Source organism: Dermacentor variabilis, chromosome 8, assembly GCF_050947875.1.
Source record: "Dermacentor variabilis isolate Ectoservices chromosome 8, ASM5094787v1, whole genome shotgun sequence".
In the NCBI taxonomy this organism is placed as follows: Eukaryota; Metazoa; Arthropoda; class Arachnida; order Ixodida; family Ixodidae; genus Dermacentor; species Dermacentor variabilis.
In genome coordinates, this window is record NC_134575.1 from 107,909,280 (window position 1) to 107,924,325 (window position 15,046).

Below are 15,046 nucleotides of genomic sequence, written 5' to 3' on the forward strand. Positions count from 1 at the left end.
CAAACAATCACAAGGGCATTTATTGCACCTTTCATAGATCAATGCCTGCTAGCTGAGTTGCTATCCACAAAACATGCCGATGGGCGCGCGACAAATCTAGAAGTCCGACTCACTCCGACCGGATAACGAGCGAATATGTTCGCCCATGCTGGATCCCAACGCCTGGTCGTTCGCGCGTATGGTCACGTGAACGGTGACGCGTTCGGAGGAGGCTGCGAGACGGTCTCGCAGAAGCATGGATTGGCGCACTCGTGGGACGTCCGTGGCGCTCGCCGACCCGCAACCCAAGAGGAAGAGCTTTCTCCTTTTCGCACCCAAGTAACCCCGCCGGTAGGCGGTGTTAGCAGCGCAATACTCGTGCCATCTCTCGCACTGCGCTTCAACCACACCGACCGCCGCGGGCCCCAGGCCATGCGGCGAAGCCACACTGCAGATGGGAGCTATGCGGGAAAACAAGATGTCTGGGGACGCGTGAGAGTCACGCATCCCCGCAATGCATCTTCTGACCATGAGGACTGGAATGATGTGCTCCATTCCATCATTTATGCTTATAACACTGCGAATCATTAAAGATTAGTCCTTTTTATCTGCTTTCTGCATGTTCACCTGTTAGCTGCAGTGACAGAGTCCTACCATTCTACTTTCACAATGAGTACTTAATTGCCAAGACACTGTGCCTCCAAAGAAGCCTGTTGTTGCTCATATTTGTACCATGACATCGCAGCACCGATAGAAACAGCACTGTGACAGCCGACACCAGTCTTTCTCTTACACTAAAGGAGACTTGTGTAGCTAAGGACTCCTCAATGCAAACGTTACGTATGTCAAAAGTTCTTCTCCCAGTGTACTGGCCCACTCATTCTAGGTTGCTTGGGTGGCTTAACATGCATGGTGATAAGAAGTGGTAAAACAAGGAACATTGCTGGAGCCAACATTTTGACACAGGCTTGTCTCCTGCTTGCCAATCTTCCATTACATTTTGCCTTCCTTTATCCTCACCATTGTCTTGGATATAACTCGCACATCGCTGTGCCATTCTTATCACTAGTATTGGCCATGTTGAAACCCAAATCAACAGTGTGCTTTCTTTTGGTGCTTCCTCCGAGGTAGCGGTGCCACCGAGATGTCAACAGCACTGCCCGACGCAAACTGTGACGGGCAAAGGGGCACCCCAAATCGACAGTCTGCATTCCTTGTGCTTTCCCCGAGGCAGTGGTGCCGCCGAGATGGCAACAGCACTGCCCGACGCAAACTGTGACGGGCAAACGGGCACTCCAAATCGACAGTCTGCATTCTTTGTGCTTTCCCCGAGGCAGTGGTGCCGCCGAGATGTCAACAGCACTGCCAGACGCAAACTGTGACGGGCAAACGGGCACCCCAAATCGACAGTCTGCATTCTTTGGGTGCTTCTTCCGAGGTTGCGGTGCCGCCGAGATGTCAACAGCACTGCCCGACGCAAACTGTGACGGGCAAACGGGCACTCCAAATCGACAGTCTGCATTCTTTGTGCTTTCCCCAAGGCAGTGGTGCCGCCGAGATGTCAACAGCACTGCCAGACGCAAACTGTGACGGGCAAACAGGCTCTCCAAATCGACAGTCTGCATTCTTTGTGCTTTCCCCGAGGCAGCGGTGCCGCCGAAATCATAACAGCATTGCCTGACGCAGACTGTGATGGGCAAACGGGCACCCCAAATCGACAGTGTGCATTCTTTGTTGACTTCCTCCGAGGCAGCGGCGCCACCGAGATGTCAACAGCACTGCCCGACGCAAACTGCGACGGGCAAACGGGCACCCCAAATCGACAGTCTGCATTCTTTGTGCTTTCCCCGAGGCAGCGGTGCCGCCGAGATCGTAACAGCATTGCCTGACGCAAACTGCGACGGGCAAACGGGCACCCCAAATCGACAGTCTGCATTCTTTGTGTTTTCCCCGAGGCAGTGGTGCCGCCGAGATCTCAACAGCAGTGCCCGACGTAGACTGTGACGGGCAAACCAGCGGCTTACTTATAAGTGACCGTGTCCGCCACCCTCCATAGAGGCGGTAACGAGCATGAACTGTTTTGTGGAAGGAGCACGAACGAAATCTATTTCAAGATTGCCTCGTCGTTGCTTCAAAGGTTGGACATCAGAGACAAAAGTTCTGTCAACTGTGCAACATGTTGAATGCCCTTGTCTAGGGAACAAGGGAAGAACGTTTTAAAGCGTACCTTTGGTGCAGAGAGGGAGTGCTGAGGTGTCCCATCATCTGCAGACATGGCCATCCTGACGTCTGCAGACATGTGTGAGCTCTGACTAGAATCTGACTACTTCTTTCAATATATAATGAAAACTTTTTCTTTCGCTCTTACTCCCAATGCACTCATCTGTATGGCACAAAGGGTACCTTGCCTAAACGCTACCGCGAGTCTCCACACCCACTTGACTAGCTGCATGAAGAAAAAAGGAATGGAAAATGAAGTAAAATGTTACAAAATGTGGGCCAGACTTTGCACCTCTTGTAATTGTACATTTTGTACAAGGCGCAAGTTTTGACGAGGATACAAGGTGAAGAAAAGACAAGGGCAAGAGCTGACATTCAACAGGGAATACCTATTGCAAATGTCCTTGTGTGCTCTTTGGTTTACGCCCTCGTCCAAAGTCTCGTAGGTAGGTTTTGAACTACGCACAACCAACTGGCCTAATCTTAGATGTTTCCAGTCTTGAGTGATGGTCGTGCGTTTCGGTTGTGTTGCATCCTCCAGAGTGAGCACCTCCACAGCTACCATCATGGAAGTTTCCTTTTCAGTTTGTTGTGTGTTTGAATTCTCAAGTGGCTCACAAACGCTTTTCGACCATTTGACTAGGATGAAGACCTGTGGGATCCTGTGCAAGCTGCCGTCAAAATATTTGGACATGGGCCAAGTTGCTTTTGTTCCTAGCACTGGTGGATCTTGTTTCTTGTTAGGAATTTGTGTGTGTGCTTCACAAAGCTGTTCTTATTAATGAAAGAGCAATACATGGGCAAAAATTAGAAATTTCCTGTGTCGACTACCACATTTAACAACAAAGTTTTGGTTGAAGTGCTCCAAAGTACGGAAAGCATGACAGCTTGGCATGGAGCAAGAAACCAGGAGCACTGATAGTCGGTGCAATATGGTGCCATCTGGCGGAGGGCAGTGATCCCACTGTGCTGACATTAAATTTTATGTGACCATACCATGCATAGTACAGTTGTACTACACATGAGCGGATTATGTACTATGTACACGGGCATATTATTCATAGACATACTATGCACATGTAGTACTTGTGGGTGCCACTCTGCCTGGCTCCACCTGACAGCTGCCAATATAGAAGACACAATAGAAAGTAATGGATGGTCAAGAAGGCGGGACTAAATGTAATTTGTTGGATACTGGAAGCACAGAGGTAAAGAACAAATATGTAATGTGACGTCACGTTACATACACAAGTTGTAGTTGTAATACAGTGAACTTGTGTTCATTCGACTGTGACAAAACCGACGAAATTGGTCGAATTATCCAGCGGGTCAAAATAAACAAGTTTGAAGTTTATTACAGACAGAGCGTCTACTGACCGGAAAAACCGGGAATTCTCAAGGATTTTGCATAGTCTAGAAATACTCAGGGAAAACCCAGGGAATTTATGTTTATATCTGGGAAAATTAGCTGTAATTTTATTGAAAGAGAATGAAAGTTGTGCGAATGCTGGCTCGAGTAACAGGAATCATAATGAATCGTCTTCGACGCAGTGTCGTCGGCTGGAGGAGTTACCAGTGTACAGTCCACGACCGATTTTCTGGACACACGATTTTTGGTACATACCCGATAATAAGACGGCTTCGCGGCACCACCATGTACTCCATACAGTAAATGTATAAGAACGCCTGAAAATTTGGACGCAACAACTCTTTGCCGTCCAATTTTTCGGACTTTTTGGCATGACTGCAGGTCCGACACGGCATTAATCAAAACCACCACCGCCGCCATTTTGATCATCTCGCCGCCTTGAACCAACACTCTCGCACGCAGATCCGCCTGTAGCCGTAGCCACCGCCACGGCAACGCGAGGCTTAGCTGCTTCGATATTCGCTATTAGGGTTCTTGCCGTTCGGTGCCGTGTTTATCATTGAAAGAATTCGCCGCTGTCAGTAATAGCACCGACTCCGCCTCTGTACTCCTCACGGTTGGCCTCGAAGCTTAGAAAGCATGGCGCATTGCATAAGGCCGGTTCCCGAATGACAGCTTCGCCTCATGACAGGGATGGTACACGGTGAAGCGTACGTGAAGTATTGCGGCGAAGCTTAACAAGTGTGGGAAGGGGCAATTGTCGCGGGGTACAGTACGTATTCCATAATTATACACGCATGTACCCGCCGTCTCTTGTCACAGTGCGACTACCGATATGCCTAATAAGTGTACTGGCAGGCTTTCAGAACTCTTTTGAATGTGCCTGTGACGATTTGAGCCCTTAAGGGCAGTAAAAGACATGCATAAATTTTTTTGGACTGCCCGGTTTGATTTTTCGGACATTTTTGTGGTCCCTAGGGAGTCCGAAAAATCGGACGTTGACTGTACAACTGGCCAGGAGGATGCTTCAAATGGTCCGTGGGGCGAACACGCGTCGGAACGAGGACAGGAACAAAAATGACTGTCGCATTGAGGAATGATTGGGAAAGGAACTGTGCCACCTCTTCTTTGAAGGAGCTTGAGCTCAAAAAGCAAAGTGTTGGCTGACGCAAAGATGCAGGTGACCCTTATCCAAACGAAAATAAACTGTTTAAAGCAGTGAAACACAAAATTGAGGCATTGTGCGTGGGCTGAGCGTATGTGAGCACAGTTGAGGTTGACTTTCCAGCTGCTGAGATAATCTCACTTGTGACAAAGTTCGGGCCTAATACCAATGATCTTTCTATCACTTGATAGAAATAGCTCGTTTTCAAAAATATTTGCTCATTTTATTTAGATTTGAAAATGTTCGACTTGATTTACAATGGGCTTTGTCATTTTGCTTTTTCAAATATATTTTATTTGCTGTGCATTTTACCATCCCCTCTGTTCAGTTTTCTATATTGAATAAGATAAACACTACTTCTTACTATTCAAACTGGATTAAGTTGTCTTTATTTTTTAAAATGCTTACTTGAGAGTGACAGCATCGGGCAACGTGGTGTCCAGCCTGTCTTGACATAAAATAAAGTTTCTGTCGCTCAGGGAAAACCTGGAAAACTTAGGGGAAATTTAATATGTCAACTTGGTAGAAACCTGGAGACTTCCTTGAGCAGCACGATGCATTTTAGACATTTCCTGTACCTAACAAAATTAAAAGGGTCCCAAACAATTTGCACATCAAGAAAAAAAATCATTGGAGAGTATGTGAAACAAGCATATTTTTTTAAACAATTATTTATAAAATCAAGACAATGGACATGCATGAGTTGCATGAACAAAGTATAAATCATGCACACACACAATTTTTTAGCAAAAAGAAACATAGTGTGCTTCTGAATCTGGCAATAAAAGAAAGACAAAACCAGCTGACTCTACCTTCCCAGAATAGAAATTTATTTACCTAATGCCCACCATCACCACTCGCAGATAGTTTATCGCTGTTTATGAAGAACAACAACAGGTCATTCTCCATGGTCCATAGTTCGTGATGTTTATTTTGATGTTTCGTGATCTATTTATTTACCATATTTACTCGAATATAGCTTGGCTCCTCAATATTGAACTCTCCGAGAGTAGTATAAACTTTATTGAACTCACTGAGAAATAAAAAAAATAATTTGTGTTTTTGGCATTGGTGTGACGACACGATAGTCTAAAAACGCTACGAACCATCAACCTCTGGTGGGAGTTGAACTCACAAACTTTGGTGTTAATGAAGGTAAAGTTGATTAAGGCACAGTTAATAATGATAGAGTTAATTGAGGCACTCGGACCCACAAGTTTTAGTGGGAGTCGAACCCGCAACAATTGGTGGGAGTCGAACTCACATGTTAATGAAGGCAAAGTTGATTAAGTCAGAGTTAATAATGATAGTGTTAATTGAGGCACTCCAACCCACGACCTTTGGTGGGAGCTGAACCCGCAACCTTTGGTGGGAGTCGAACCAAGAACTAGATGTCCCAATAACTAGTCATTCAACAACTGAAAGAGCATAGGCGTTGCCTGGTGGTTGTAATGCTTTCACATTCATCCATGTAGGGACAACTAAGTGCCCCATAAATTTTTTACCATAAGCTCGGCTACCAAATGTCGTTGGAACTACCAGAAAAGTTGTTTTCATTGGATGCTTTGCACCCACTTTTGGCACCATATATGATGTCTGCCTTGGTGCCATCAATTGCGTTGGAGATGCAACGTTCCCCAAGGTCAGTCTGAACAATCTCCAGACTGGCCTTATGGCAGATGTGATGGAGGAATTCTGTTAGCTCCATGCTTTTGCCAGCTTTGTTTACAAGTATGGGCCAAGATTCTTTGGTCATGAATATAAGTTGATGGTTCATTTTTGGGTAATATTTTCGAAATAAAAGGTAGACCTATATGCAAATAAATGCTGTAATTTATTTTTGGTGGTACTGCAGGCTCCAAAGTGTGGGGCCTTGCCAGAGGGACATCAAAGAAATCATGCAACAAGCACTGGTCTAAAACAGCAAAAACAGTAGGGAATCACAAACCATAAACAATGTTGAAGAAATATACATTGCGACACAACAATGAGCATCTGGGTAATGTTGACAATAAATTCTCCAAACAAATTATTAGAGCTCTTGGAAAAAAAAAGGTAGCTGTAAAAGAAGCAACACTTCACATTATGATAATATTGTCAAATGAACCACTGCCATGAAGCATAGATTGTGGGCATTGCGTTCCAGTGTGTGACCATTAGAGGGAAAAAAGGCAACTTAAATGCGTTAATTTGGGTTAAAGGTGTCCATGTATAACGCACTGTTTTTCTCAAAACTGTCCTACTGTAATCTTGTATGGGGTACGACTACGTCTTCAAATTACCATAAACTACTACTGCTGCAAAAAAGAGCCTTGCGTGCTATTGAGGGCTATTGCGGCGCTCCACATAAATTACGTACACAACCCTTGTTTGTTGAACATAGCATATTAAAAGCTGAACAAGTGTATTATCTACGGCTGTTGCAATACATTCATAGAAACAGTTTGTACTCTATTGCTGACAGTACTATAAAATACAACCTTCGTGAGGTAAAACTACGTGTACCGCGTACACGCATGAATTATGGTAAACAAAAGTTAAGTTTTCAAGTACCCAACGCCCTCAACAAATTTCCCTTTAGAGATGATTTCTTTTTATCTAAAAATGTGTTCAAGAAAAACATGAAACGACGTTTGATTGAAGGCGAAATTCCAATGTAAGAAAATGTATCTACCGTTTCTTCATAAATACGTTTCTTTCTATATTTCTTGCAGACAAGCAACAATAGTTTGCTGCATTTGCATGTTTTCACGTCTTAATTCAGCAGCCATGTACGCATTGCATTTGTACGTGTATAACTATGTATGCTTGCATATTACCTTGCACATGTTTTTTTTTTTTTTTTTTGCCGAATTAAGTTTCACTGCGCACATTGTAGCTTTGTTTTGACATATTTGTCGCGCCTTCTATGTACATTTTTCTTTTTTGCATTTATATTGGTATTGCCAACTGTATGGGTGCCGGGGCCTCGTCAGGCCTTACCGCCTTTTGTCCCGGTCCCCTCTTTTCCTTGAAAAGAAGAATAAACGTCACTTCACCTCACTTCACTTCACTTCACTTCAAAATGGTGTTATCAATTCAGCATTCAGTGACGTATGCAATTCTTCAGAGCATTAAAGAATATGTGGTGCAACTTGTCGCTAGCTGAACATGTGTAATAACTTATTGTTTGAATGAGCTTTTGTAATGCTGAAATCGGTGCATTGTCGTCACGCTATTTGAGAACTCATTCTGCCGCCATCCATTTTCGTTATCTTGTAATGGCAATGATGATGGTACTGGCTAAGCTGGCACTTACGATAGGCTGTTGCAAACATTGTAAATGCTTTTTTTGGTTTCGTATTAGATCGAATTTTTCTGCAAAAAAAAAGGTGTGCACTAGACTTGCGTAAATACTGTAATAATTCATTGTGAGCTGTTATTTTTGCTTTGAAATCTTTTTGCTGCAAGCCAACAGTCGGTGTTTTTGATGGGAGATGATGTGAATTAGATGAATTCACTGTACCCTAGGCGCTGCCAAGACAGGCATGGCCACTATTGGAGTCAGCATGCACTGGGGTCATGATTGACCTTCAGGAGTGAAATAACAAAAGTTCGGGCCCATAGAAATGTGTGGGCACCAGCTGGCACCAGTCAGAATTGAATTTGCTGAAAAACTGAATTAACCAGAGTGAAATAATGCAAGTCCACTGTATATGGAGCAGCTATTTGGTAGGAAGTGTTGGAAATCAAAAACTGCTTTGCGAAATGTGGAGAGTGAAGACTTCTATGAATGCACCATTTGCGCATTTCCCCAGTGTTGCCTGCTAAGTATCAAACGGGACATATAGCCAACGACTGGGGAGTAATTTTTAACTTTTGTCATTTTGCAGGGTGTGCATTGGCCGGCGTATGAGGGTGGCCAACGTTGAGTAATCTCACCGTCATGGTGTCTCCGACGACGCGGGCACAGATGCTGCGACATGGTTTGAAGGCTCTGCGCCTGTCGTCGATCAACGCTGCTTCTCTTTTCCTCGATCGCCCAGCGCCTGACCATTTGTCGACTCGCTGTGGACTGGCTCACCAGAGTGGTTGCCAGATGAACCCCCCAGAAAATGGCAGTCTTGCCCTTTCCACACGATGCGTATCCAGAATGATCCGGTCTGCAGATACGGCAGTCTAATGTAACTTCCTGTGTCTTACGTAGTGAGATAATCGCTCATCCATATTGAGTGCAATTAGTTTTGACAGTGGTGTACATCTTTTTAGAAAAAAGGAAAAGAAGAGAAAAAATAAAGAAAAATGGTTGTGCTTTTGGAGATTTGCAAATTCAGTCACCTGCTGCATATCCGTGCAAAATGTGTGCACAACGCCGCTCGTCTACTCGATGCCGGCCGTGCAATACCTAAGCACTGTCCTGCAAGAGGTGAGCAAATTCTGTGAGTAGGCAAGGCATGGCTACGTGACTGGTATAGCATTTAATGACATTCACTGTGGTATGTTCCTGCCACACCAAATTATGTGCATATGTCATGTGTTTGAACCGGATTGAGTTTGATCTTGTGCTCTTGAGGCAACACACCGCTTGCATTGTCAATGTACTCGGCACAGAATGAACACGTCATGCCCACAAGTTGTGCTGTGTCATGCTTCCAAGTTGTCGCCAGTAAGAGGCTGCGAGCGGTATTGTATGCACACATTATGCAGCGTGATTAGGTGTTCCGCTTCCTTGTCCCATACTCTTTGTCTTTCAAGCTATTCAGCGTGGACCCATCTTTTCGAAAGCTCTTCCACTGTTAAAGAAAAAAGCTTTGCAGCCTGGTATTTAATATGGACCTTTGCTGCAAAACACTCAACTTACTGTACAAATCGGCAGGCTTTGGGAAATGTAGATTACTTTGTGCATTTCTAGAATGCCTTTCTTATGAAATCATAGGTCAATCATCGGAATGCCATTTTTTAAGCTTGTGCCTGTGTTTTAACAACGTTAGCATGACTGGCCTAATACAAGTGATAAACTGCATGCTATCATTGCAAGTGGATTGTACTTTGGTAGCACTGTGTATTCATTAAGTGCTGTAACATTCTTTCAATTCATAAGCTTTACTTATGCATGGTCCAAGCACTCCTGTTGCTATTTTGTGCTTTATTCGGTATCTGGGATGACTTTACGGTATGTCTTGTCCAACAGAACTGCAACGGTTGTTTTTCTATGCCGTATTCTTCTGCTGTGTAGCCCGCAGCTGGCGCGTGTCGCCTACAGCAGTAAATTCTCGCACAAAATTTTCCCCTTGGTTTCTCATACTTGCTTTTGCAGGGACGACTTCTTGCTGAATATAGTTTTTCTTTATTTTCTCAAATGTTCACACATTAGTTTGTGCATTTGTTAATTTATATGCGATTCCTTGTCCGCGGGCAAATTTATGCAGTGAAAGCAAGCGGCTTATCTTATTGCAAGTGATATTCACTTGCATGTAGGTAGTTGCCTATATAAACTGAATACATTGCTTGTGGGCCGGAAAAGTAGTGCTGGAACTTCACTCCATCATTTTAACATGGTAAAAATTTGCCAGTGCTGTCGGTCTTATCTTTTTTTCTTTCTTTCCGGTGTCCCGAAGTTAATAGGTCATAATAATTTTGATATCAACACTGGCACTTCTTTGGCTTTGACCACCTGCCATAACCTATGTAAATTGCTTATGTCACGCAAGATATTCAGCTTCTTATATATATCATGTGGTCTATACACCAGAAAATGCACCAGATTCTGTCTGTCTGCAGTGCCTGTCCTGCTTCATGCCACCTCAACACCCTTGCACTGTTACTTGCGATTAAAAAGAAGTACATTCCCACATGAAAGCAAACTGTACCAGTGTGTATTTTCAGAAACCTTAGTCGATGTTCTCTGCCCTGGTGTTCGTGGTTGTGGGTTGACTTTGGCGGCATAAGCTTCTGGGTGCCTGTATATATCTATCCTGAAGTATGCAAACTTGGGTTTTCGATGACTGCGAGTGGCACCGGGAGCGGGAGGCATTCGGGAAACAGTTGCTGTGTTTACCTCCGGTTGTCGAAACTTTAACCTGTCATTGGAGGAAATGCAGTTTGAGAGAAACAAATGAACAGCTTAGCGAAACTGCACAAGTCATTTACTGTTAGAATTTGCACTTTTTACTGGCCACTTATGTAGCTCTTGCGTGAACGTATTCTTGAAGAGTCACTTTCGAATACATTACTTTCAGTGTACATTGATTGGCTGGTTAAGCAAAATCTATCAAATCGTACAACACATACATACTACGCCATGTGAAAGTGATATCGTCGAAAGTCGTCGTCCAAGGATATGACCCCTGGACTTCACTGTGCTCACTTCTAGATGCTTCAGATTTGCTGTATGTGCCCTGGAATAAGATTAAAAGTGAGACTTAAAAGGCAGCTTCACTGCAGGTGGTGTTGTTGGCCCAGTGGTACCATGTCTTGTTCGATTTTGGCGGCATTGAACTTTTATTTGGGGAGGGGGGGGAACAAAAGAATCGCATAGCGACATGAGTATTTGGCCTGCTTCCAAAGATGTTGACCCACTGCAGTCGGCATTTTTCTGTGGCACACGCTTTCATGTGTGCCATGTAAAACACATCTGCGACCTCGCCCGGCAACTTTTAGCATAGCTTGAATTTGGCAAGATTTCCATGGCTCTGATATTTTGCTTCGGTGTGCACTGCGCTGAATTGCGTGACAGAAAGCAAATTTTCAAATGCTTAGCAAGATTCAAAAGGCTGATCTCGCTTCACATCTTTCCCAATGTGAAACCCTCACTGTTCGTTCAGTGCTGAAAGGCCGCATAAACAACCGATGCTGTCTACCATTCCTCCTGCGGGCCTGTGTAAAGTGTGCTTTGCTTTATCGTACATTTACATACTCGAAATAAACGGCTCACAGACTTCCTGTGCCATATGTCTTGTTACATACTCGAGTTTTTGTGCTGTGCTATTCTATGGGGTTGGCAGTGATGTTTCCTTAAGTCGCTGGAAAAAGAATGGACAAGTAGTGTATTTTCAGTCGTTGCAATGTATAATTTCATCACGTGTTACTATAAGTAGAGAGCGTTGCTCATAGCTGGGCTGTTACGACCATAACAGAATGTACGCCAGTGGTGGCATGTTCTGCAACTAGTATAAGAAATTTGTCGTTTATGTACACATTTATCATGCCAGGCTGCAAAATCTTATTCTTTGTTGCTGTGGTTAGGTCTAACTGGTTTTTCATCTAGCGTGGTTTTAAGTAGTTTGCATCCTGCATGAAAATGTACTTTTGTATTTACATCCCCTCCTTAAAATAATATGTACAATGGTACTTGCAAAAGAAAAGTTTGTTATATCAGATGATTTGTAATATGCATGTTTGTTATGCCGAGGTTTCCTTGTATTGGCTGGGAGACGTCTCTTAAACAATATTATTCCTATTGTCTTTTGGGTTTATAGGCCTTCTTTAAAGTCCTTTGTAGGATTAAAGGTTTATAGGTGTTTTTGTATTAAAGAAAGAAAACCTTCCATCTGCCAAGGTGATTTTATCCGCATGTAGCATGAGGAGAGGTCAGAAAGCCAATGTGTATTATGTCTTTCAGTTTTGAACTTTCAAGTTCACAACACATTGCAGGGTGCTCGCCGAATGGCTCGATGTGCATTACCTATGCTGGAACAACTTCATAGATTCGCCTGAATTGAGGCAGGGTGCGTGTTCTTGCACATTCACAAGGGTCCTTCATGTCTGGTGATGAATATTCACACTCCATATCCAACATTAAAAAGAGGGAGATAATTATTTTGCTGCTATTTTCACTCAAATTAGTCATATTGGGTAGAAATGTAGGGATCTGAGCTTGCAGTCTCCTTTTGTGCAGAATGTGAGCTAAATTTGTCACATTTTCACAATACTCTGCACCACTATTTTGACGGTGTACTAGTGCTGGGTTCTTGGATTTTCTTGGTAGCCTTTGTTTTGTAGCGAGGAACTTGTTGCTCTCGCATCTAGTACAGTTTTTTTTAAAAAACACTTGATGGTGAACAAGGTGCGTTTCTGTACTCTTGGTCGACCTGCAGGCATACGGGATTAGATGAAAAGTGAAACGCTATATTTCATAACCATTTTGTAAATTTTTTGATGCTTTGAACCCTGTAGATTTGTAATATTTTAGGATGTTGGGGACATCGTAGAGAGCCTGGTGCTCATGTTCTTTTGGTGATGTGAAAAGGGAACAATGTTTGAGGGGTTGGCTTGGGATTTTCATTAAGTTTTTTTTGCACATAAATTGGGATGTTGCATCAGAAGAGTGTAGTTCATTTTCTCCTGCTGTGTTGGTTGCATGCATGCATGTAGCCATTGCACCCCAATTGGCAGGTGCTTATTGAAGCTAAATGGCTCTTGCTGTGCCACCAGCTCAGGGTCCCCTAACATGTAATGACTCGGTAAGTGCAGACGCTCATGATATTGAAGGATTGGTGATGAGCTTCAATGTGAATAGTTTAGGACTGTCATGAGTGAGTAACCAGCTATTGCACGGTTAAGAGTCAAGCTGTAGGTATTGAACCTGTAGGTATTTTTGTTTCAGTGACTCATTGACTCCAGTGCCATTGAATGGCTGAACATGGTCTACGGACACTGCAGGCATTTAGTTTAGTAAGATGTCAAAAAAAGTTGGTGGTAATTGTAGCTAAATCAGTCATCCTTTATAAGCAACTTGTCCAAAACTTGGATTGATCACTTTTCGCTGGCACCTTGACTTCAGCTCTTTGACTTGACTGTGCAACAGCTGTCGTAACCTAGGTGGTGTGTACATAACTTTGAACAAGTGTTGTTGTGTTTGTTTTTTGTGCTTGGGTGCACTTGGTTTTATCGTTTGTCTTGTGAGCTGCACTTGGCAGAGTTTGCACTTTTTGTATATTACATTTTGTCTTCGGTACATATGGCGCGCTGGCAGTGCGCTTTATTTTCGTTCTCTTTCTGACAGTGCTCCAACACTTATGCCCAACATGTGGCCCATCAGTTAGTTTGTGTATAGAGGGTGCACTCGGTGTAACTTGCAGAGGGTGGTATTTGTTTGACGTTTTCTCTTCACATTCTCAATATGTAGAGAATGTATGTGGCGAAATGGTGCAGCCCTTTGTATGTGTTGGTTGAAATAAACAGATGACCGTTTACTTTCTTCTGCTTTGGACTGATAAAATGATGCAGACCTCTAAGTAGCTGTGTTGGGCATGGTGTTATACAATGGACAAATAAAACTACAATGGCAGCATTGACGGAATCGCCTTCGAAATATCGCCTTGGCAAGTTTGGGACCTTATAAGTTTAAAGCGCAGCTCTTAAGCGCCCGTACCTGCGTTGAGCGTCGGCGTGCCTCGGTGTTGTTAAACCTCACAACTGAGCGAACAAGCACAGAGCAAGATGAAAGCGAATGCGGGGCGCAGCGGGAAATGAAATAAGAGCGCGCGAGGAAGAAAGCGGAGAAGGAGGAGGCTACAGTAGGGAGTGTCGCTACAGTGAATTTACGGTGTACTACATAGTGAAAGCATGAAGCGGAAAGCGGAGGGTAGACTGCCTGCGCATGCACCATATTGCTGGCGGCCACGGCATCTGCAGCTGCATGGCCGACCTCGTCTGCTTTTCTAAGGTGGGGCCAGGCAACCTTACTAGTAACATTGGGGCCAGGCTCGTCCGCGCCGTCAGCTGCTGAGGTCAGTCTACGATACCAGCGTTTGTTACGATCATTGCTGCTCCTGCAAGGGCCGATGACGAGCAGCTACGAGTAAGGCTCGATGTGATGCTCCCTTGGGTGTTGTCGCAGCTTACGCTGGTGGCACAATATCGCCGTGATGACGCGACGCTCTTGTTCGTCGGTGGAACGAAAGCGCGAGAAGAAAAGCATAGTGCAGCGCTAAAGGGGCTGTGCGGCGACGATGGCTACGATAGGTGCCATGGTAGTGCGCGTCATCTGTATGGAAACAAAGTGCTTCATGAGCTGCATGGTGGCTGCTGGACTCCTCTGGGCGTCCGCTGGACTACTGCTTCTGGATATCTTGGTCATCAGTAGCACATCCGCAGCTCGCCTAAGGACGTACGGCGGACATTTGCTGGACTAGGAGGTGCATACTACGTGCCAGTCCGAAGGGTGTCCCACGAATGTCTAGAATGGATACGCGGACGTTCCAAGGACGCAAGAATTATGTTGTCATTGCTAAACGCCCATCAGACATCCCTACGACGAACCGTGGACTATTAAGGATGTCTGCGGGAGGTTCATTTTTTATTTGTAATCGGATAAATTGCACAATTGGTGT

At 44.3% G+C, this 15,046-nt stretch overlaps 1 protein-coding gene across 1 annotated transcript in view; it reads left to right on the forward strand.

Moving 5' to 3' along the window:
* The window catches only part of BNIP3 (BCL2 interacting protein 3), a 106,967-nt gene extending 93,061 nt beyond the window's left edge, over nt 1-13,906 (forward strand). The window contains exon 6 of the mRNA XM_075702731.1: nt 8,606-13,906. Coding sequence (XP_075558846.1) covers nt 8,606-8,648 — 43 coding nt within the window. The 3' untranslated portion in view covers nt 8,649-13,906. The remainder of the gene's footprint in view (nt 1-8,605) is intronic.
* The last annotated feature ends 1,140 nt before the right edge of the window (nt 13,907-15,046 follow it).